Below are 24,925 nucleotides of genomic sequence, written 5' to 3'. Positions count from 1 at the left end.
TAATCAGATTCTACGTTAGGACAAAAGTAGAAGACTGACAGCTTATCTGGTATTATTTGGCCAGGATAAATTTATTTTAAATTCAAATTTTACTGTTTATAGGCTGGCATGCTTTGATACTCCATGTCTTACACTAGTTATCTGCCTGGCCCCCAAAGTCATCTATCTGAGGCTGTGCTATTATCTACATATGGGAGAGCCACATTTATGTATAACCTTACATCTCTGCCTCGGTAACCTCATTTGTTTAAAAAAAATTTTTGAGAATATTACCTGAAAATTTTTATAAGCGAATAAGGTAACATGAAGAAGTTTGTTTTTTTTTTAAGATTTTATTTATCTGAGAGAGGGGGAGAACGCACGCATGCAAGCAAGGGGAGGAGCACAGGGAGAGGCACAAGCAGACTACGCACGGACCTGGAAGCCCAATGTGGGGCTCGATCTCACAACCCTGAGATCACGACCTGAGCGGAGATCATGACCTGAGACAGAATCAAGAGTCAGACGCTCAACCAACTGAGCCACCGAAGCACCCCTAACAAAAAGGTTTAACTTGAAGATGACATTATTTTATAGATAAGGCACAGGAAGTCTAGTCAGGTTCAAATAAACTTATTCATATGTAATTCTCTCCTGCCATCAAGGTTCATTTCATATATCTGTTTTATATACCTCACAACACAAAGTGATGCTTAACTGAAAATAGAATTTCATATTTGAAGAGGACAGCTAAAATGCTCTCTCCTAATCATTATAGTCAACTCTTCAGACTTACTTCAGGCTCATAAGCATACTAATACAGTGAAATGATTCTAAGTTCCCTACCCTCATGTCTGCTCTATTCCCAATGGAAACCTGGTGGAGATCTTCTGAGTGACATTAGTTTTTTGCGTAAGTATTTATGTGAAGATTAGTTTTTAAGTCATTCCTCCATGACTAGAAAAATAATCTGCATATATTTGGATATTAGCATTCTATCAATAAACTCAAATGGGATAACAGGTCAGACTGGTCCAAAATTCTTAATTCTAGCAGTTATTTGTGATGTTAGAAGAAGAAAGCTGGAAATTCTCATTCTTCCAAACCCATTGTGGACAACAGGTCAAGCTGTACATACCACACTCCTTCAAACCCAACCCCATAACCAATGCCTAAAACTTCCCAAATTCAAATGTGGGACGTGAAATCAGAAGGCATAGTAAATATGTTCCGTTTTGCAGGCAAAGAGACAATATCAGGGATACTATGTAGATACTTATGTAACAAAAGAAAATAAATTTCCACAATTTTTATTCACAAAATTCAAAATATAATAAAAATAAGGGAATTTAATAAACTTAGCACTATTTAGTAAACAGTAAAGAAACCTGAGTAAAGTTTTTGTAATACAGGTGTAAAGAATTAACAAAATTCTTTTTGGAAGTTACCATTTTGCTTAACTGGGAGGATTTAATTAACCTGCCATAAGTAAAGGGATTTCCTTGCCTGGCTAACCAATAAACACTCACAAACCTACCTTGGTTTCATTGTTTTATTTATTTATTTTTTAAGATTTTATTTATTTGTCAGAGAGAGCGCACGCGTGTGCAAGCACAAGGAGGGAGAGCGGCAGAGGGAGAGAGAAGCAGGCTCCCCGCCGAGCAGGGAGCCCGACATGGGGCTCGATCCCAGAACCCTGAGATTATGACCTGAGCAGAAGGCAGACACTTAACTGACTGAGCCACCCAGGTGCCCCTCATTTTTTTTTAAGAAATTCTGCCATGATAAGATATTCCATTTTAAATTTTCTGATTTCCCCATCCATTGCTTTCCTGTGAGTTGGGAAAATGTCATGACAAGTACTTAGTCTGCTTCTGTCCACATATGTACTCTTTTAGTTGAGCTACAGTAGAAATGTATAATAAACACTTTGCCATCTAATTGGGAACGAAATAACCCACACTCTACTGTGTCTTCAAAGTATGACATTTGAAATCCACTTTTCTCGTTTGAAATGATAGGTAAGCACTAGTAATTAAAATGGGTTTTTTTTGGAAATGTCGTGCGACAGCCACACATATGCCTAACAAGTTGTAACTGCATCACTACAATTTGTAGTGCACCACACAGAAGCACAAAGCAATGAGTCCATGTAGTCTTTGTCACAACTAGTCATTTGCCACTGTAGCATGAAAGCAGTCAGAAAATACATGAACGGACATAGCTGTGTTCCAAATACTTTATTTATAAACACAAACTCGAACTTCATATACCTTTCACATGTCACAAAATATTCTTTTGATTTTTTGCAACCATTTAAAAATGTAAGGGCGCCTGGGTGGCTCAGTTGGTTAAGCGACTGCCTTCAGCTCAGGTCATGATCCTGGAGTCCCAGGATCAAGTCCCACATCAGGCTTCCTGCTCAGCAGGGAGTCTGCTTCTCCCTCTGACCCTCTTCCCCTCTCGTGCTCTCTATGTCTCATTCTCTCTCTCTCAAATAAATAAATAAAATCTTAAAAACAATAAAAATAAAAATGTAAAAATCATTCTTACCTCATCAGTCATATAAAAACAGGCAGCAGGCTAGATTTGGCCCATCGGCCATAGTTTGCCAAACCTTGGTCTAAAGTGCCCTTGGTCTAAAGTGAAGTCCAACAATTAACAAGCACAAAACCCTCAATCAGAATTGTAGTGCCTCACTCAAGGAGGAAGAGAACCAAGGATCATCCACTGTTTGAAGAAGCCTCCAAGACGAACCATGAGAGACGATGGACTCTGAAAAACAAACTGAGGGTTCTAGAGGGGAGGGGGGTGGGGGGATGGGTTAGCCTGGTGATGGGTATTAAGGAGGGCACGTTCTGCATGGAGCACTGGGTGTTATATGCAAACAATGAATCATGGAACACTACATCAAAAACTAATGCTGTAATGTATGGTGATTAACATAACATAATAATAATAATTAAAAAAAATAGATCTGAAGAAGCCTCCAAGACAAAAAGGTCAAGATATCAAGGAACAGTTAGAAAACAAAGTCAAGGAGGTCTTTCAGAACATCAGTTGAAGAAGGAAACAAAGAGAAGGAAAACCTAAGAAAAAAGACAGGAGAGAGTGTGACCCCTCAAAGGCTAACACCCAAACAGTACAGTTCCAGAAAGAGTAGAGGGAGAGGAAAAGGAGGGATCTTATAAAAAAAACATTTAAAGCTTAAAATTTTGTTACTATAAATAAAGATTACAAGACTAATAGAAAAAGCACAGTAAACTTTTAAAAAAGAATGAAAGGGGGGGAAAAAATCAACAGAGGCACAACACTGTATTTAAGAACAAGGATAGGGGCGCCTGGGTGGCTCAGTCGGTTAAGCGTCTGCCTTTGGCTCAGGTCACGGTCCCAGGGTCCTAGGATCAAGCCCCGCATCGGGCTCCCTGCTCTACAGGGAGTCTGCTTCTCCCTCTGCCTTCCCCCGCTGCTTGTGCTCTCTGTCTCTCTCTCAAATGATTAAAATCTTAAAAAAAATAATAAAATTTTTTTAAAAAGAACAAGGATAAAGATATTAAAAGGTTCCAGAAGAGCACCATTGGTGGAGCATGTAACTCTTGATCTAGGGGTCATGAGTTCAAGCCCCATATTGGGTATAGAGATTACTTAAAATTTTTTAATTTTTTTTTTTTTTTTTTGGTTTAAATCTTAAAAAGTTCCAGGAAGAGGTAAATAAAACAAACAAAACCCAACTGGGGTCATACAAAGAAGCAAAATCAGACCAGTATCAGCAACAGTGATTTCTTTAAGACACTGGAAAAGGGGTATCTTCAATGTTCTGAGAAGAAAACATGTTTTAACCTAAAATTCCGTATCTAGTCAAGCTACCATGTAAGTAGAAAAATAAAATAAAAAGAACATCGGGGCGCCTGGGTAGCTCAGCTGGTTAAGCATCTGCCTTCGGCTCAGGTCACGATCCCAGGGTCCTGGGACTGAGTCCTGCATCGGGCTCCCTGCTCAGCGGGAAGCCTGCTTCTCCCTCTCCCTCTGCCTGCTGCTCCCCCTGCTTGTGCCCGCCCTTTCTCCCTGTCAAATAAATACATAAAATCTTTAAAAAAAATAAAATAAAAGAGAACATCAAAAATGCAAAGGTCAGGGGGGCACATGGGTGGCTTAGTTAGTTGGGCGTCCAACTCTTGGTTTTGGCTCAGGTCATGATCTCAGGGTCTTGAGATCCAGCCCTGCACTGGGCTACATGCTCAGCAGGGAGTCTGTTTGAGATTCTCTTTCTCCCTCTCCTTCTGCCCCTCCCCTTATTCTCTCTCTCTCTCTCTCTCTCTCTGTCTCAAATAGGTAATTCTTAAAAAAAAAAAAAAAATGCAAAGGCTCAGAGCACCTGGATGGCTCAGCTGGTGGAGGGTGCAACTCTTGATCTTGGGGTTGTGGGTTCAAGCCTTACGTTGGGTGTAGAGATCACTTAAAAATAAAATCTCTTAAAAAAAAAAAAAAAGCAAAGGCTCAAAAATTTTATTCTCAACTACTCTTTTTTTTTTTTTTTAAAGATTTTATTTATTCATTCGAGACACAGAAATAGAGAGAGAGAGAGAGAGCATGAGCAGGGGGAGAGGCAGAGGGAGAAGCAGGCTCCCCGCTGAGCCAGGAGCTGGACATGGGGCTCAATCCCAGGACCTTGGGATCATGACCCAAGCCGAAGGCAGATGCTTAACCATCTGAGCCACCCAGGCACCCCTATTCTCAACTACTCTTTTTTAAGATGAAAAAACGGAATAAACAAAGAATGGGGAAAACACGAGAGGCTAGGGCATGTGTAAAGTAATTAGAACCAAGACACATCTTCATAAAGTAGGCTTGAAGGATTATACCCTTAGTTGGAAAGGTGCATAAGCAAATAACAGTAAAATATTTAAAAAAAATAAATCTTGGAGCACCTTGATGGCTCAGTCGGTTGGGCATCTGCCTTCAGCTCACGTCATGATCCCAGGGTCCTGGGATCGAGACCCGTGTCGGGCTCCCTGCTCAGCGGGGAGTCTGCTTCTCCCTCTGCCCCTGCTCATGTGGGCTCTCCCTCTCGATCACTCTCACTCAAATAAATAAAATCTTTAAAAAATAAAATAAAATAAATCTGACCAATAACGAGGAAAAAAATGGTCACTGCCTGGGTTCAAAGGAAGGAAAATTTTCTCCTGAGAATTTCCAAACACAGGTAAGCCTATAAAGTAAAGTACACCCTAAATCACATCTGGCAGTTCTAAGAAATGCCAAACTAAAAATTAACTTGTGATTTTGCACTGGTGGCACCTCACAGAAGCAAAGGCAAAATACTCTTTGGAGGCTGGTTCCCACAAACCAGGTCTGGCAAGTTTCATAAATAAAGCCCTAGTAAACATGCTCACAATCCCAAAGTATAAAACACTGGTAGACACCACCTACTATGATCAAGAGTAAGAAGAAGCAAGTAGTAGTAAAATAAGACCTCAAGAACTTCACATAACGGAATTATCAAATATAAATATGAAATCAGAATACTTTTGGTACTCTAAAAATAAAAAGTAAAATGAAAAAACTACAAAGCAAACGCAGTTAAATGTATTTTAAGGGAACCTGTTTACAGTAAAAGATATATAAAGTATACAGGAATAACTCAAAGATGTGAAAAACCTCTCCAGGAAAAAAAAAAACCTATATAATATTCAAAAACACAGAAGATTATAGCTAATGGAAAGGCATTCAATGTTTATGAATAGACAGACACCATATTATGAAGATAGCATTTTCTCCCTAATTAATCTATACAGATGATCCCTGACTTACAATGGTTCGACTTACTATTTTCCAACTTTCCAATGGTGTGAAAGTGATATGTATTCAGGAAAAACCATACTTTGAATTCGGGAATTTTGATATTTCCCCAGGCAGATGATATGCAGTACCTATTCTCATGATGCTGGGAGCAGCAGCGAGCCAGAGCTCCCCATTAGCTACATGATTATGAGGGTAAACCAATACATTTAAAATCATTGTATACCCGGGGCATCTGGGTGGCTCATCTGGTTAAGCGTCTGCCTTTGGCTCAGGTCATGATCCCAGGGTCCTGAGATTGAGCCCCGCATCAGGCTCCCTACTCCGTGGGGAACCTGCTTCTCCCTCTCCCTCTGCCTGCCGCTCCCCCTGCTTGTGCTAATAAATAAATAAAATCTTTAAAAAATTATCATTCTAGGGGTGCCTTGGGTGGCTCAGTTGTTAAGCATCTGCCTTCGGCTCAGGTCATGATCCCAGAGTCCTGGGATCGAGCCCCGCATCAGGCTACCTGATCAGCAGGAAGCCTGCTTCTCCCTCTCCCACTCCCCCTGCTGTGTTTCCTCTCTCGCTGTGTCTCTGTCAAATAAATAAATAAAATCTTTAAAAAAAAATCATCTATACCCATATAACCATTCTGATTTTTCACTTTCAGCACAGCATTCAATAAATTACATGATCTATTCAACACTTTATTATAAATTAGGTTTTGTGTTAGATGATTTTGCCCACCAAAGACTAACGTTAAGTGTTCTGAGCACATTTAAGGTAGGCTAGGCTAGGCTGTGATACACAGTAAGTTAGGTGTATTAATGTATTTTCAACTTAGGATGTTTTCAATTTACAATGGGTTTATCAGGATGTAATCCCATCACAGATCAAGAAAGATGTGTATATTCAAAGGAATTCCAACTAAAATGTTGACAAATTTTTTAAAAAGATTTTGTTTATTTGTCAGAGAGAGAGAGAGAGAGCACAAGCAGGGGGAAGGGCAGGCAGAGGGAGAAGCAGGCTCCCCACTGAGCAAGGAGCCTGACGCAGGGCTCTAACCCAGAACCCTGAGATCATGACCTGAGCCGAAATCAGATGCTTAACCAACGGAGCCACCCAGGTGTCCCAAAAATGCTAACAAATTTTTTAAATGAACTTTTACATGATTCTAAAATGTGTAAGAGCAGGGTGCCTGGGTGGCTCAGTCAGTTAAGCATCCCACTCTTGGATTCGGTTCAGGTCATGATCTTGGGGTCACTACATCCAGCCCCATGTCAGGCTCTTAGCTCAGCAGTCTGCTTCAGATTCTTACTCCCTCTCCCTCCTCCTCTACCCCTCCCTGCTTGCTCTGTGTGTGTGTCTGTCTCTCTAAAACTAAGTAATTTTTTTTAAATGTGTAAGAGCAAAAAGTCAACATCAGTGAAGATCATCTTGAAGATGAACAAGGTGTATGTGGAAGAGAGTGAAATTACCTAAATGAATAACAAAGTTTATTGCTTATCATAAAGCTATAGTAAAAGGGAAAAAATAGAGGGAAAAAAGTCAAGTGTATTAGTTATTTATTGCTGCATAACAAATTACCCTCGAACTTAGTGGCTTAAAACAATACATTATCTCGAGTTTTCTTTGAGTCAGGAATTTGGGAGTGACTTGGCAAGTAGTTCTGGCTCAGTGCCTCTAAAAAGGCTGCTGCAGTAATATGTGAGCCAAAACTGCAGTCATCTGAAAACCTGACCATGCTAGAGAATCCACCTCCAAAGTGGCTCATTCACATGACTAGCAAGTCGGTGCTGGATGTTGGCAGAAGGCCTCAGTTCCTCTCTACTTGGGCCTCTTTACAGGATTGCTACAGTGGCAACTGTTTTCATCTAGAACAAGGAAAAGGCTGTGTACCTTTAATAATCTAGCTTCAGAAGTCACTATTTAATTCTCCTGTATTCTCTTGGTTACCCAGACCAGTTCCAAGTCACTGTAGTAGAGACTCTAGAAGAGTGGGAATACCAGGAGAGAGGAACACTGGGGCCCTCTTGGAGGCTGGCTACTACACCAAGCCATAGTAGGCTTAGAATAAATCTTCAACTTACATAACCAACCAAGGATCAGTATGCAGAACTTATCAAAATCCTTGTAAATCAAAAAATTTTTAAAATGTGAGCAAGTTAAAGAACACCAAAATAGAAGGCATACAAATAATTCACAAAAGCAGCAACATAAATTGCATATAATAAGCATTCAAAAAGTATTACTCATTAGTACCACATAATTCCTGCTATTTACCTATCACTAAGGCACAGGCTTTAAATATTTTTCTAAAAATGATACATTTAATATTCATTCAATCCATGGCTTTTTTTTTCCCCCTCACTTCCCTTTGGGACCAATGTCCATTCTAGAAGCTGGCTAGGGACAGAGTTTCAGTTTGTGGCCACAAAAGAGACATAGGTTAATGTATCGAACACCATGAGCCCAAACTCTGAACCTGTCCTCAGGAAAGTAAAGTGATAGATCTCAGTCAACCAGTCATAAATATGAAAAAATAAAATAAAATCAGCAGACTTACAGTGAGCTATTTAAAAAATGTCAACTTCAGTTATTCCGTATAAACATATGAATTTGCCACCTTCCACTATCCTATGATCTGACATTCTTCCCAGCAACTGCATTATCATTTTATGTCTTTTTTTGGTCTCAGGATCCGTCTTACACTATTAAATTACTGAGGACCTCACAGAGCTTTTGTTTAGATGGGTTTTATCCATCAATATGTACAATATTAGAAATAAAAATTCATAATTTTAAAATGTTAATATTGTAATAGTTGATAATAATTCACTTTCTTTTATTAAAAATAAATGGTCTAGGGGCGCCTGGGTGGCTCAGTCGGTTAAGCGACTGACTCTGATTTCAGTTCAGGTCATGATCTCAGGGTCATGGGATCGAGCCCCAAGGTGGGCTCCACGCTCACCAAGGATACTCTCCCTCAGCCCCTCCCCCTGCTCACGTGCTTTCTCTCTCCCTCTTTCAAAAATAAAAATCTTAAAAAAAAATAAATAAATGGTCTATTAGTTCATTTAAAAATAAAACCACTGCATGTTTAAACAACATTTTTATGAGAAATAACTATATTTTCCAAAACAAAAAGGTTTTAATTAAGGGTGGCATTGCTTTTACATTTTTTAAATCTCTTTAATGTCCAGTTTAATTAATATATTCAGATCCCTGAATGTATGCTTTTGCATTTAATCTGTTGTGACAGACTGTTTTGTTGAAGAATACGAAGAGAACAGCTATGTATTTTAAAAAAGGGAAGACTATTTTAATGGCCCTTCAAACAACAGTGTGGATATTCTTTTTTTTTTTTTTTTTTAAGATTTTATTTATTTGACAGAGAGAGAGAGAGAGAACAGGAACACAAGCAGGGGGATAGCGAGAGGGAGAAGCAGGCTTCCGGCGGAGCAGGGAGCCTGATGCGGGACTCAATCCCAGGACCCTGGGATCATGACCTGAGCCAAAGGCAGACGCTTAACGACTGAGCCACCCAGGCACCCCAACAGTGTGGATATTCTTTGATTATAATACAAAAATATAAAGAGTCGGGGCACCTGGCTGGCTCAGTTGGCAAAGCATGTGATTCTTTTTTTTACAATTTTATTTATTTATTTGACAGAGCACATGCAGGGGGAGCAGCAGGCAGAAGGACAGGGAGCAGCAGGCCCCCCATGGAGCAGGGAGCCCAATATGGGGCTTGATCCCAGGACCCTGACATCATGACCTGAGCCGAAGACAGACGCTTAACCAACTGAGCCACCAAGGTGCCCAGAGCATGTGATTCTTAATCTCAGTGTCACGAGTGTGAGCTCATGCTGGGCATGGAGACTACTTAAAATTTTTAAAATGTGTATATATACGTATATAAATATATGTATATGTGTATGTAAACTGTATCTATACGTATATATAAAGTGGAGAGAGAGATATATATATATAATTTATTTCTTTTCTTTTTTGAGAGTGAGAGAGTGTGTGCACGAGCAGAAGGGTGGGGAGGGGCAGAGGGAAAGAGAATCTTAAGCAGGCTCCACACACAGCTTGGAGCCAGACATGGGGCTCAATCTCATAACTCTGAGATAATGACCTGAACCAAAATCAAGAGTTGGAAGCCAAAGATGCTTAACTGACTGAGCCACCCAGGCGCCCCTAAAGTGTATTTATTTCTTAAATGTCAGTAGAAATGTGGAATTTCAAACCATATTAACTTTACTCCCTTACATTAAAATCTACTGGTCTGTTTTACACTTTGAATCCCTTTGCTATGCATGATTTTGTAACATAATGCATTGCATTGGTCAACTGGTCATTTGGAAAATATCGGTTCACTGTGTTGACATTCCTTGCACACTATCAAAAAAAATTTGATGGTGCCTGGGTGGCTCAGTCGGTTAAGCATCTGCCTTCGGCTCAGGTCATGATCCCAGGTCATGATCCCAGGGTCCGATCCCAGGTGCTCGGCAGGGAGCCTGCTTCTCCCTCTCCCTGCCGCTCCCCCTGCTTGTGCTCCCTTTCTCTCTCTCTCTGTGTCAAATAAATAAATAAAAATCTTTAAAAAAAATTTTTGATACTTTGATACACCTACCAATCTCATCAGAAAAGCCTTTAAATACTGAGAAGCTATCAAACTCACAGTTGCACATACAAGCTTTTTCCAAAATTCTACTTTTCATTGAAAAGCTCAATTTTTATCATTGGCGACATATGTCAGTTGTTTTCCTTGAATTGACAGGTTCAATTCATTCATTTCTGAGAAAATGGCTATCAAACACACATGTCTGAAAACCATAGTTTGTCAATCATTGTCTCAAGTAAAAGTTATTTTCTACGAAAATAAAGAAGCTAATTCAGCTTGGAATTCAAACAACTGCACAAGTACTTCTTATACTTCAATCTGCACCAGAAGCATTTTATGCACATTTCCCATTTCATCACACAGAATTATTAAAAATCAAGATTTAATAAAATAGTGTCCTAATGCTTCATCAAAGACAAAATGAAACTAGCATGTTTTTCGCTGTTGTGTCTGTTTTTACTCTGTATGGTGGTAAAGATACAATGACATTTACTATGGTTTGGAGGCACTATCTTAATCCCTGCTAAGGTGCCAGCGGTTTTACACATCACTGCTTTTGCATCACTAATATAGACATCAAAACAGTGAATACGGCAAATAATGAGTAAGTATTATTGTGAAAACAGTTCTGGGGCACCCAGGTGGCTCAGTTGTTGGGTGTCTGCCTTTGGTTCAGGTCATGATCCCAGGGTCCTGGGATCAAGCCCCGCCATCGGGCTCCCTGCTCAGTGGGAAGCCTGCTTCTCCCTCTCCCACTCCCCCTGCTTGTGTTCCCTCTCTCACTGTGTCTCTCTCTGTCAAATAAATAAATAAAATCTTAAAAAAAAAAGAAAGAAAGAAAGAAAGAAAACAGTTTTAACTTTGCCAATGTCTGAAGGCATATCAGAGTAATCCCCCCAAGGTTCTAAGGACCAACTTTGAGAATCACTACTTTAAGGTATTCCCACTTAGGTCTGCTAAGAATATAGGTAAAGAAATAAAAAGCAGGTGCGCCTGGGTGGCTCCATCGTTAAGCATCTGCCTTCGGCTCAGGTCGTGATCCCAGGGTCCTGGGATCGAGCCCCGCATCGGGCTCTCTGCTCAGCGGGAAGCCTGCTTCTCCCTCTCCCACTCCCCCTGCTTGTGCTCCCTCTCTCACTGTGTCTCTCTCTGTCAAAATAAAATCTTTAAAAAAAGAAAAAGAAAAAGCAGTTAGATTCTTCTAAAATTTTTGATGTACAGATAGTAGACCTTGTAAAGACTTAGGTCTTACAACATTAGTTTACAAGTTTTCACGCTATAAATTTTTAAGTAGCTGGAGAGACTGGAATGCAAATGACTTTGTCAGGTGTGCTATACATCACTAGATGTCAGAAAAGCCTAGAAAAATACCAACGATTTATCCTACTTCCTCTTCTTTCTGCTTACTGAATAGAGGCAGTCATAAAGACAATGGGGGACAACTGGAAGACAACAGAAATAATAGTTTTGGGGGTCTTACCACGTATTAGGCACTATATGAAGCACTTTACAATGTATTAACTCATTGAATCCTCACAAGAACATTATGAAGTAGGTGTCATTATTATTCTCAATTTACAGATGTTAAGTAACTTATTCATAGACATTCAAGTAGTAAATGGTGGAGCTCAAAAATGAATTCAGGTACTCTGAGTCTTGAATTGTGTGCACTTAACCAACCACAGAGCACTTAACCAACCACAAAAGTGTTTCAGTTTTCTTTGACACATCTTTAATGACTGCTTGCTGATGACTATATTATCATTCAAAAACTCAAGCTTGTTTATGTAAATAGGTCATTAGAGAAAGAAGGGCCTAAAAAAATCCCAAATAGATAAGCCACAGAACTAGCAAACTGCCATATAGTATATATATACTCTTAGAGCAAGAATTTCCAAGGGCTCAAACAGAAGGCTCCCCAGAGTGGCTCACCATGCTCAGTGATAAAACACAAAACTATCGTGATAAGGTGCTCTTCACACTACAGACAGAGGTATCCCCTCCCGCTTACCCCATTTAAGGTTGCCATTCAGACTTTTCACAATAAGCTGAAGATTCAGAAACAGAATAATTTTTCCATGTTGATTCTTCCATCACTTCCCACAAATAAGAATATTAAAATTATGTAGATATAAAAAGTTGGCATAAAAGACAATACAATCATAGAATTTTACAGGATAGGAACTCAAACTGTTCATATTGCAGAAGACCTGAAGAGGCTGCTGAGTGCTTTACCCAGGGTTACACAGACAATTAAGAGCAGAACACAATGCAAGTTACTCTCAATCCAGTTCATGCATATCACCATGCTGTCTTGATGTGCCCTACTATATAAAAGTCTCATCCCCTTCAAGAGTCATTTGAGGGGTGCCTGGGTGGCTTAGTCGGTTGAGCGGCTGCCTTCGGCTCAGGTCATGATCCTGGAGTCCTGGGATCAAGCCCCACATCCGGCTCCCTGTTCAGCAGAAAGCCTGCTTCTCCCTCTGCCTACCACTCTGCCTACTTGTGCTCTCTCTCTCTCTCTCTGTCAAATAAACAAGTAAAATCTTTAAAAAAAAAAAAAGTCATTTGAGAATTTGTTCAGATGCATCAATACAAATCTGTATTTTTATTGATACATTACAGATCTATACACACCCTCTACTGACAGCTATTTGAACTCAACCTGAAACAGAATTTTTAAAAAATCACAAAGCACTTTTAAAAGCTTACTGTTGAGATTCAACAAATACTAATTTATCTATTTTGATTTTCCAAATACTTCAAAAGTAAATAGATCAGCCTTTCTTGTCAAAATATCTAAATCCGTGTTTCTCAAAGTACAGTAGGTCCCAGAATCAGAGTCACATGAGGTACTTGTTAAAAATGAGATTCCTCGGGGTGCCTGGGTGGCTCAGTCTGTTAAGCATCTGACTCTTGATTTCAGCGCAGGTCATGATCTCAGGGTCATGAGATGGAGCCCTACACTGGGCATCCAACTCCGCATGGAGTCTACTTGAGATTCTCTCTCTCCCTCTGCCCCTCCCCCTGCTCTCATGGGCACGCTCTAAAATAAATGAATAAATAAAATTTTTAAAAAAACGAGAGTCCTAGTTTCATCCCCAAATCAACTGAGGTTCTGAAACTCCCCAAATGGCATTTTAAAAAGTTCTCCAGATGATTCTTATTCATTCAAAAGATATTTATTGAACATTCACTCTACAATATTCTAGTAGGAAACAGATAAACGAGTAAAGAAAAACAAAACATTTTAGATTTTAGCTGTGCAATGAAGAAAAAAAGATAATGAGAGTGACCTGGAGGACTACTTTAAAAAGAACAGTAAGGCACAGGGTTTTTAGGGTGATGAAAATACTCTGTATGGTATTATAATGATGGATACATGTCATTATACATTTGTCCAAACCCACAGAATGTACAAACACTAAGAATGAGCACTAATGTCAACTATGGACTTTGGCTGATTATGATAGGTCAATGTAGGTCCATCAACTGTGACAAATGGACTACTCTGGTGGGAGATATTCATAATGGGGGAGGCTGTGCATGTGTGGGGGCTGGGGATAAACGGGAAATCCCTATTTCTTCCTCTTAATTTTGCTATAAGCCTAAAACTACTCTAAAAATAAAGACTTAAATTTTTTTTTTTTAAAGGGGAGACAGAGAAGGCCTTTCTGAGGAGGCAACATCTGAAGTGAGGAACCCTTCCCTAAAGAAAAGTACTTAAACTTAGCGTGCATCAAAATCACCTGGAGGACTTGTTAAAACAGATGGCGGGTCAGAAGGTCTGGAGTGGGGCCCAAGAATTTGCATTCCTAACAAGATCATAGATGATGTTGGTGCTGCTGGTCCAGAAACTACACTTGGAGAACCACTGACCTAGAAGGAACAGCTAAAAAGTGTGAATAACTTTGGTGTGTTAGAGGAACAGAAAAAAGGCCAGTTAGAAGGAAGGGTAATGCATTTGTCATTGTTTCAAAACCACCTAACATGTTGACTTAAGTTACCAGTTATGGCTCCCTAGACCAGAGAAGGAACCAGTGTTCCATAATACTTACATTTGCAAAGCATTTCACAGTTTATAAAAGTATTTTCACATTTATTACTTCATTTGACTTAGTGAGATGTAAGTAAAGGACTATTAGATACATTTTAGAAATAAACTGAGGCGCAGAAACATTATAAATCTCCTTTACAGAAAACAGTTAAGTGGCAGAACTGTCCCTTGACCCCAAACCCAGTGTTCTTCTAGAATAGCATGCTTGCTTTTTTAAAGAGCAAAGCAAAGGACACATACAGGAACTAATACTAACAAATTATTTTCTAGACTCCCTGTCTAAAAATATGGTGACTTCCAGACTTAATTTGTTTCAGTGACTGGTTGGAAAGCAACATTATCTTAAAATGACAATATTTAGTCCCATCTACTTACTGCTCCTAGTGCAAAAACAAAGGATGGAAAATGAAGAGGGAATTCACAGACTATTACTCTCTCTCTCCTGCATAAATATCAGAGAGCCAATTTCATAACCTCAAGTCCCTCAGCCACATCAGTCAAACACAATTTTCATCTTGTGTTCTCTCTCTCACCTAATCCAGGTTCCCACAAGAACACTGAATCCCACACGTCTTGCTATACTCATGAGGCCATGAGCAGTTACACCCATGATCCACCTTCTATACACCCATTATCACTTCGTATCTTCAACATCAATCAAATCCTTATTCCTAACATAACACTCTTACCTCTATGTCTCCATATTTCAAACCCAAAACATCCATAACTGAAATTATATTCTCCTTCCACCACACACACCTGCTTCTGTTCCTGAATTCTTTTATTTGCATTAATAGCACTGCCACCCACCAAACAAGAAACCTGGAACTCAGCCTAGACACATCTGTCTCCCCCACACCAATCCTGACACCCCCCATCCACATTCCCATGGCTACTTAGAATTAGTTACTACTACGAATTAAGTAGCTGCCATTTCATTAATAACTACCATGTACTGGTCACTTTACACACTTCATTCTATCAATAACCCCATGAGGTAGGTAATTCTGTCCTTATTTCACAACTGAAAAAACTAAGGCTAAGAAAAATTAATCTGTCCAAATCACAAGTGGGACATAACAAAGTAGACATCCAAACTCAAATGTGTCTCACAAAGTCCGTAACTTTCCCCAATGCCAAAATGCTTCCTTCTTTAATACCTCTAATCATTTATTAATTCCAAATGCTCATTTCCCTATATTACTGTCAAGATTCCCTTCCTCCAGCCCTGCCTCCCCTTACCCTTCAATATGCCCCCAAGTGATCTTTTTGGATCACAAATGTGATCCTTTTATCCTCTTGATAAAAAAGCCCTTCAGGGACTCCTTTTAGTTTACACTGTACAAGATACACTTTACAGGCTTAATCCCAAACCCTTTAGTACAGGTCAGCCATCTCTTACCCGCAGTTCCAAATTTCAAGAGCTTTGAAATTTTAAAGTTTTTCATAAATTTACAACAAAACCCACCCTGAATTGTGGTAAATTATTTATGTTTAGCCCATTAGTGGGATATTTGTACGTTTCATGGCAGAAACATTAATGTATTTGATAATGACTAGTTAACCTTTAGCTCCAGGTATGTGTAAAGTAGCCTGCGCCCTGAAAACTCCCCAATCCACTGAGCAACTCACCCTTCAAGAAACCTTCTCAAGGGTTTCCTTTTCAGTGAAGTTCCCCTGACCTTCTCTTGATTTGTCACAACCACTGTACCAAGTACCCACCGCCACTGCCGCACGTTGGGTATGTTTCACCTATATGACTATGAATGAGCTCTTCACTCAGTGTTTTATTCAATCCTAGCACACTGTCTGGAACACTAGGGGCTCGTTAATGTGCAATGAAACCCAGCTGTCTCTGAATCCCAATTCCCTCCAAAGTTCATTTCTCCTTCACCCCTGAACCTTAGGATATTTCCCTAAACATGCAGGCCCTTCAAAGCTATTTTCGCGTCCAGAGTTCCTCCTTCCCAATCTCATCCTAAAATTACTTTCCACCAGACAGCTTCTCTCAGCCCCAAAGCCCCAAACTCTCCAATACCCTTTATCTTCTTCTATTTAGTCCCTAGTCCTTCTTTCCCCTAGCCTCGAACCGGTCAAGTCCTTCCCTCCAAAGCAATTCGTCCTCACAGCCCTTCCCGCTTACCTACTCCCTCCTCAACACCTCTCCCGCTACAGGCCTTTTCCCCCACAACACTCCTCCAAAGCGGTTTCCCAGACCCTCTCTCTTCTCTCTGTCCGAGTCCACCAGCTCCCGAACCTGCGCTCGGCCGGAGTCCACGCCTTCCCGGCCCGTATCCGCACACCCCAAACCTCCCTTGCAGCCGGTGTCCCCTCCCCCAGCCTCTCGCCGCCGGCACCCCTCCCTTCACCCTCCCCTATCTCCGGGGGTCCACCTTCTCTGGAAACTGTCCCGAGGCCGTGTCTTTCACCTCTCAGACCCCTCAGAATCGCGCCGGTCCGAGCAGCCCCGGGCCCGAGCACCTCCGTCCCCAGATCCTCCTCGGCCCCGCAAATCTCCTTCAGCCCAGACCTCGGGCAGGGCCTCCCGCTCACCTTGCTGGATGTCGCCGTTGCTGCCCCCCGGGATGGGCACGCTGAGCTGGCGCTCCGGCTCGGGCAGGCAGCGCAGGCAGAAGGAGTGAAGGCAGGGCAGCAGCTTGGGCTCCGCCTCACGCCGGCTCTGCAAGCTCTGCTGACACACGGCGCAGGTGTCCAGGAGCGAGGCTGGCGGTCCAGGAGGCGGCCCCGCCGACGGACCCGGAGCGGGAGCCGAGGCTGGAGCTGGGGCCGGAGTCGATACCGCCCCCCCGGGAACTCCGGGGCCCACTGAGGCCGCAGGGACTGAGGCAGCCGGGGCCGAGCCGGAGGAGGCCGCGGACACCCCCCCGTCGTCGGGCCCGGCCGCGCCGCTCTCCGCGCCCGCCCTGCCGCCTTCCTCCTCCTCCTCCTCTACCAGCACCGCGGCGAGAGGCGGCTCCGCCTCCTGCGCCGCGGGCCCGGCGGCCCCGGCAGTTACCGGCGCGCTACCGCTGCCCCCGCCGCCGCTCTCAGCCTCGCCGCCGCCTTTGTTTTCCGCCATGTTTTCCTCTTTGAACCCGCCGGACCGCCCCGCGCCGCCCGCCGCCCGCGCCGCCGCCGCCGCCGCCGCCGCCGCCGCCGCCCCCAGCCCCAGCCGCAGCCGCAGCGAGAGCGGCAGCCGAGAGCGAGCAGGCAAGCGAACGAACGAGAGCGCGCGCGCACGCGGCGCCCCCGCCCTCGCGTCGCGCGGCTGAAGGAGGGCGGGCGCGGGGCGCGCACGTACGCACGGACGTCCTCCTGAGGGAGGCGGGAACTTGGGGAGCGGGCGGGGACTCGTCCCCACCCCCGCGCCCCGAACTCCGGCACCGCGGTGCTGCGTCCACGCCGCAGCCGCTCGGCTCGCTGGGAGCGTTTGAAGCCAGGGGCCGTTGACGTTGAGCCGCCTTTGGCCGGCAGTGCTTATGAGCTCGGACACGGCGGTGGTGCGGGAAGAAAAGCGGGAAAGAATAGGAGGCCGGGACCGGTCCCTTCCGAGCCAGCGTCTCCCGGGCGGCGCCGTCCCCAGAGGCTGGCGCGTCTCGGCGCGAACCTCACTTGCCGCAGGGCTGGACGCCGTAGCCTGCTGGCTCCGAGGTGCGGACCTCCTGGGGCTCGGTGCCTTAACCGGCTGCGTTCCTTTGCTTGGTTGTGCCTCAGGGGAGCCATGAAACGGGGCCTTTTTTTCTCTCTGTCTCTTATTGGAGGCCTGCCAGAAATAGGCTGAAAAGATCCCGTGAGGAAGAAACTCTTTAACAGCTATTTTTAGCTTCTTAAGGTGATTGATTCTCAGACGTTTGTTACGTATCAGAAAACCAGCTGAGGAGCTTTTTCAAAGCAGAGATGTCAGAGCCACACCCCAGACCTGCATCAGGAAGTGGGGGGGGGGGGCGGATGAATGTTGAAAAGTCGCTTCAGCGGATTCCGATGTGCGTCAGTTTGAGGAGCCACGGATCTACCCAATATTATGTCCTGAGAGTCCCACCTAGTGTCCTGGCGTGAGTTGGGTTCCAAATGCCCTAATAATACCGGTAATAGAAGCTTTCAGGAAGGTTTGTCTGTATTTGAAAACAAGTACTCGGGATGTTTATGTAGTGCAGCGGCTGTTTTCATATTAGGATCATGAAGTGCTTTCGTCTTCTGACAGTGTTCCCAAGGAACTGTTACTCTTTGAGCTTGTACCAGTCCTTAAAATAAGCCACTTCGAAACATTTTTCATTTATTCGCTCAAAAATACCGATCTCTTACTATAAGAAATTAGGGAGCGTTTTAGAAATTACAGCAGAAAGGAAAGGAGATCTGTGCCTTCAAGGAGTTTGCAATCTAACGGAGATTGACAGTAAATTGATTGATAATAAATATATGCCAGGGAGTGATAAATACTATGAAGACAAAATAAGAATAAAAGAGATCAGAGATGACTGAGGAAGGCCTCTGTTGATAGATGAACAATAATTGTGGTTCTTGCAGAAGAGTGTTCCAGGCAGAGGAACAAACAGTAAGTACAAATGATCTGAGGCAGACAGGGATTCTTGGCTTGTTAGAGGAACAGCAAGGAGTCAGTGGGGCTTGAGTGGTTTGAACATGGGAGAGAGTAGTAGAACATGAGGATAAGAAAATTACGGGGGCCAGGTCATATACAGAAATAGTCCTCAATTTTTTGAACTTCTGTGCCCCTGGGGGACGCCTGGGTGGCTCAGATGGTTAAGCATCTGCCTTCGGCTCAGGTCGTGATCCCAGGGTCCTGGGATCCAGCCCCACATCGGGCTGTGTGCTCAGCAGGGAGCCTGCTTCTCCCTCTCCCTCTGCATGCTGCTCTGCCTACTTGTGATCTCTCTCTCTCTGTCAAATAAATAAATAAAATCTTAAAAAAAAAAAATAAATAAACTGTGCCCTTGGAAAGAACTTTGAAAAACTATTTTCTCAAACATTGTAAGTAGTTGACTCTCAAAGTTTTCATCATGCGTGTATGTAGTTGCAGAGTGCAATTACTGACATTTTGCAATACTGACATTTTAAAATTGTTAAATTACTTTAAATCTATCCAATGGAAGAGTAAACAAAGTGGTTTAACAAACATCACCATGTAGTTTAAACACCAACATCCATCAAAAAATGTTATATTTGGGGGGCACCTGTGTGGCTCAGTTGGTTAAGCCTCCAACACTTGATTTCAGCTCAGGTCATGATCTTCTCAGGGTTGTGAAATCGAGCCCTGGGTTGGGCTCCGCGCTCAGCAGGGAGTCGGCTTGGGATTCTCTCTCTCCCTGGCCCTCTGTCCCCCCTACTGCCCCCTTGTGCTCTCTCTCTAAAATAAATAAATCTTTTTTTAAAATGTTGTATTTTGTTAAATAAATACTAAACATGGAAAATAAGTTATTGGGATTGTCATAATGAGATGGCTGGCAGTTGTTTTTTTTTTTTTTTTCAATTAGTTCATGTAGACCTGGATGTGTATAACATTACTAGGAGGAGACAGGGTCCGGTATCAATTCCATTTTTCATTTTTATAGGTGTAATAAGCACTGTATTTAAAAAAACTATATAGATGTGTGCACATATGATTTATTTTTATATATGTGACTAATTCCCTTAAAACTATCCTTAACTTGTACCCTTTGGAAAAATTTCCTCTGCTGGAACATCCAAGTTCTCCTAACCTAGTTTTAAGATGCTGAGATGGGAAGGCTTGGATGAGTTTTGAGCAAAGACTCAAAGTAGTGAAGAGTCACTGCGGCTGCTTCATAGAGAAATGACGTGTAGGGGTTCACAGTGGAAGAAAGACGAGTTAGGCTGCTAATAGAACAGTCAAGGAATACTGGTTTGGACCTGCATGGTATCTGTGCAGATGGTGAGAAATATGGAGTATATATAATAAAAAGCAAATAAAGACTTTTCTCCAAATTCGCTTCAAAAAAATAAGTTAATGGGGCTGAATCTCTCAACCAAGTTTTCCTTCCTTGAATTTTTCTTAACTTTTTGATGCCTGCTACCACTTGCCTTTATTAAAATCTAGTATAAAAGTGTTTTTGAAAACTATAATTTTATAGAGAGGAAATTGCCCTTCATGAAATTTACAGTGTGCTCTGAAAAGGCAGTACCTGGAATTAAGTTGTCATGGAATATTTGGGGACATTCAAACACATACCCAGGTACATCTTGGGACACCTGGCTGGTTCAGTTGGTAAAGCATGTGACTCTTGATCTTGGGGTCGTGAGTTCAAGCCACACATTGGATGTAGAATTTACTTTATAAATAAATAAATAATAAATAAAAACCAACCAACCAACCAGCAGACAGACACCCAGGTACGTCCTTGATTTGCAATGGTAGCTCAGAAATCTTAGGGGAGAAACCGAGACCATTCAGGAGGCTGAGACACCATATGCACAAACCCATCTGATGGAGAATGCATAGCATAGAACTGAACGTATGCCCTGGAGGCAAAATGCCTGATTCGAAGCCTGATTCCACCACCTACTAGCTGTGTGATTTGGGGTAACTTACCTAACTTGCCTCAGTTTCCTCATTTGTGAAAAGGTGTTTGATCCTAGTAGGACCTACCTTAAGGTTGTTTGACAAATAGATATTTGTAAAGTGCTTACAGTACCTGGCACATGATAAACTTGAAAGGAATATAAAAGCAGACCCAAAGGGGGACTGAACTGGAGGGAGAAACAAAGGTACCTCAGAAAAATCTCAAAAAGAGAAATTATGCTATGGGCTAAACTGAGCAGTGGGTATAAATAGAGGCTGTGCCCAGCCATTCCCCTGGCTAAGACTGCCTTTTACCTCTGACCCTCTTGCACGAGCATGATGAGAAAATAGTTCTGAAATAAAGGAGAGCTATCTGTAGGTGCCTAGCAGCTCTGCTATGGAGAAAAAAAAACCCTGAAATTGTTGGTAACTGGAAGTGGAAGAAACTTCCCAGTTGTCCAGAAAAGAGAAAGAGCACTAGAAGTGAATGACATTACATGAATTGGCGATGGTGAGAGCATAATCCATTGGCTGGGCACAGGAGGTTTGCGACAATAAGGCAGCAGCCCAAGAGCAGCGTGGAGACTCACTTGTAAGGACCAGTTCTGCAACTCTTGGGCAGAGCAAGTGTGGTCAATAGCAGGAGCTTCAGAAGAGTGCCTGAGGGCCAGCAGAGGAATGCTGAACTGCCGTTGAGATTTGGGGCATTTCTTGAATGTCATAAAACTATACTCATGAGTGGGTGAGGCCATCAGGTCTTAAAGGTGAAATTTTGTGATTTAAAGTTCACTTCTCAACTTCATAGGCACATGCACCTTGGACTTAGCTCGTCCTTGGACTTAGTGGGATGTCCAGCTTCAGAGCAGGGACCTTCCTAACACAATTGTTGAAAGAGGAAATAAAAAGGGGTGATGCTGAGAAGAGCAAATTTTTGTCCAGAAGTGAGTCCAGCGCCACACCGAGGAAAAGGAAGATAAGCACAAGAAATCTCCATTGTTTATTTGGGTAGAAGACCTGTCAGGCCCCTGGATTCCCGGACACCAACAAGAACAAAGTCATCACCTGGGGAGAGGTGTATTTAGAGTATCCCAAGAAGTACATCCCTGGAATAAAATTGATCTGCTAGCATTAAGAAGGCAAAAAGGCAGACTTGACAGCTTATCTCAAAAAAGCTATTGAGTGGGGCGCCTGGGTGGCTCAGTCGTTAAGCGTCTGCCTTCGGCTCAGGTCATGATCCCAGGGTCCTGGGATCGAGCCCCGCATCGAGCCCCGCATCGGGCTCCCTGCTCCGCGGGAAGCCTGCTTCTCCCTCTCCCACTCCCCCTGCTTGTGTTCCCTCTCTCGCTGTGTCTCTCTCTGTCAAATAAATAAATAAAATCTTTAAAAAAAAAAAAAAAAGCTATTGAGTAATAGTTGGCCACTGCCTTATTTCTTACAAAACAGAAATGTCTCGACTTCTTTTAAGTGTAACTTACTTTAAGTGATCTCATGCAGGGACACCTGACTGGCTCAGTCAAGAGAGCATGCAACTTTTGATTTTGGGGTCCTGAGTTCAAGTCCCATGTTGGGAGTAGACCTTACTTTAAAAAAAAATTGATCTCATACACCAGAATTCTGATCTTGAATAGCTAACAGAGTATTTTTGTTGGAAAGTTCTGATTTATTTTTTTTTATTTTAAAGATTTTATTTATTTATTTGACAGAGAGAGACACAGTGAGAGAGGGAACACAAGCAGGGGGAGTGGGAGAGGGAGAAGCAGGCTTCCCTCGGAGCAGGGAGCCCGATGCGGGGCTCGATCCCTGGACCCTGAGATCATGACCTGGGCCGAAGGCAGACGCTTAACGACTGAGCCACCCAGGCGCCCCTGGACAGTTCTGATTTAAATAAAACTGGCTTATGGTTAAATTAATACAATCGGCTTTTTAAATTTTGGTAGTAATTCCAGTTCAGCAAGTGCTAGCACTATTTTCCCTTCTAAAGATATAAATGGACTTGATTAGTAATGTTCAGCTTTTCACAAAGATGGTGAATGCCATCTCAAAACCTATAGGAGATTGCTTTTTATATTTAGACTTATATAATTGGCCATATTAAGATATTTAAATGCTGAGGAAATGCCTTCACTGTCTCATAGAACGGAGCAAGACTCACCTGTCTTTCAATGTGTGTTCATTAGGCTGTTAAAGAGCTAAAGATAAGGTAGCAATGTCCAATTTATCTTTTGGTCTTAATTATGCCAATTAAAATTCCCTGTATCCAAAATGTTGCCTTTTACTGAATGAAAGACATTTTAGTATGGTTTATGTATAATGTCAAAGAATATTTAACACTTCTCACATTTTATAAATGATCTATAAGATCAGATGCTTTTAAAAATCAGCATGACATATAATAGCAAGTTAAACTTTGCTTTTGAATCCTTTACTACCTAAGTAAAACTAAGTTATAATTCAGGATTGTCTTGGGGCACCTGGCTGGCTCAGTTGGTAGAGCATGTGACTTGATCTCAGGGTTGTGAGTTTGAGTCCCACATTGGATGTAGAGATTACTTAAAAATTAAAAGAAAAAAATTTTTTATTTATTTTTTTTTTTTTTTAAAAGATTTTTATTTATTTATTTGACAGAGAGAGAGACACAGCGAGAGAGGGAACACAAGCAGGGGGAGTGGGAGAGGGAGAAGCAGGCTTCCTGCTGAGCAGGGAGCCCGATGCGGGGCTCGATCCCAGGACCCTGGGATCATGACCTGAGCCAAAGGCAGACGCTTAACGACTGAGCCACCCAGGCGCCCCAGAAAAAAATTTTTTAAAAGGATTGTCTTTAAACAACTATAACAGCTATTCACAAACACATAAAACTGTAGAACTCATATATATATTATTTGTAATGGTGTTTTTGTCAACTCATTAGAAGGATTAAAATAGAGGATATATACCATCAGCACAGATTTGTAAACTATGTACTCATAAGGCTTAAGATGATGAAAATCAAAGAGGGGTGCCTGGGTGGCTCAGTCGTTAAGCGTCTGCCTTCAGCTCAGGTCATGATCTCAGGGTCCTGGGGTCGAGCTCCGCATCAGGCTCCATGCTTGGCAGGAAGCCTGCTTCTCCCTCTCCCACTCCGCCTGCTTGTGTTCCCTCTCTCGCTGTGTCTCTCTCCGTCAAATAAATAAATAAATAAAATCTTAAAAAAAAAAAAAAGAATTCACAGGACTCAGAAAAGCTATTGTACTCATGGTTATGGTTTATTACAGTGAAAGGATACAAATTAAAATCACCAGAGGGAAAAGGTACATGGAGTAAAATCCAGGAGGAAAGAGGCATAAGGTCCCAGGTGTCCCCTCCCAGTGGAATTGCACAGGTGTTAATTCTCCCGGCAGTGATGTGTGACAACACGCAGGTTGCCAAACAGGGAAACTCACCCAAGCCTTAGTGGACAGGGTTTTTATTGGGGATCTGTCATGTAAGCATAGAGCACCCACCTAACTGACCCCAGCTACTTGGTCTCCAGCCTACAGAGGTGAAACTGATACAACATGGCCCAGGCCTCAGGCATACAAAACACTCTCATTAGAGTATTTCAAGGGCTCAGATACTATCTCCTAGGAGTCAGTCAAGCACCAGTTTGACTAAAGACAGGCCTTTCTATGGAATGTGAGGGGTTTAAGCCATCCAGGCCTAAGTTAGCCCTTTCCTGCACTCCTCACTCTTACTTATGTTAGACTTTCTCAAATGCTTATCTTCTCAATCCATTTTCTTTGCCCCTAGGCAAACTCATCCATGCTAGTTTTATTTGCTATGCATGCAATGATCGTTCGTAAGTGTATAATTTCGACCCAGGTCTAACCTTTGAAGTCTAGATCCATCTGACAACTGCCAATTTAATATCTCCACATGAATGTCTCAGAGGAACCTCAAATTCTGCATGTCAAAGACTCAATAACCCTCT

General features: G+C 42.4%; 1 protein-coding gene across 2 annotated transcripts in view; it reads right to left on the bottom strand.

Annotated features, from left to right (window-relative positions):
• Window positions 1-17,553, bottom strand: part of TRIM33 (tripartite motif containing 33) — a 112,189-nt gene extending 94,636 nt beyond the window's left edge. For both annotated transcript variants that reach the window (XM_032421007.1, XM_032421016.1), the window contains exon 1: window positions 17,001-17,553. In XM_032421007.1, coding sequence (XP_032276898.1) covers window positions 17,001-17,526 — 526 coding nt within the window. In that variant the 5' untranslated portion in view covers window positions 17,527-17,553. The remainder of the gene's footprint in view (window positions 1-17,000) is intronic.
• Between the last annotated feature and the right edge of the window lie 7,372 nt (window positions 17,554-24,925).

The sequence above is a fragment of the Phoca vitulina genome, unplaced genomic scaffold, assembly GCF_004348235.1.
Source record: "Phoca vitulina isolate PV1807 unplaced genomic scaffold, GSC_HSeal_1.0 scaffold2, whole genome shotgun sequence".
Classification (NCBI taxonomy): domain Eukaryota; kingdom Metazoa; phylum Chordata; class Mammalia; order Carnivora; family Phocidae; genus Phoca; species Phoca vitulina.
The sequence above is the reverse complement of the archived record's forward strand: the minus strand, read 5'-3'. Positions and strand labels throughout refer to the sequence as shown.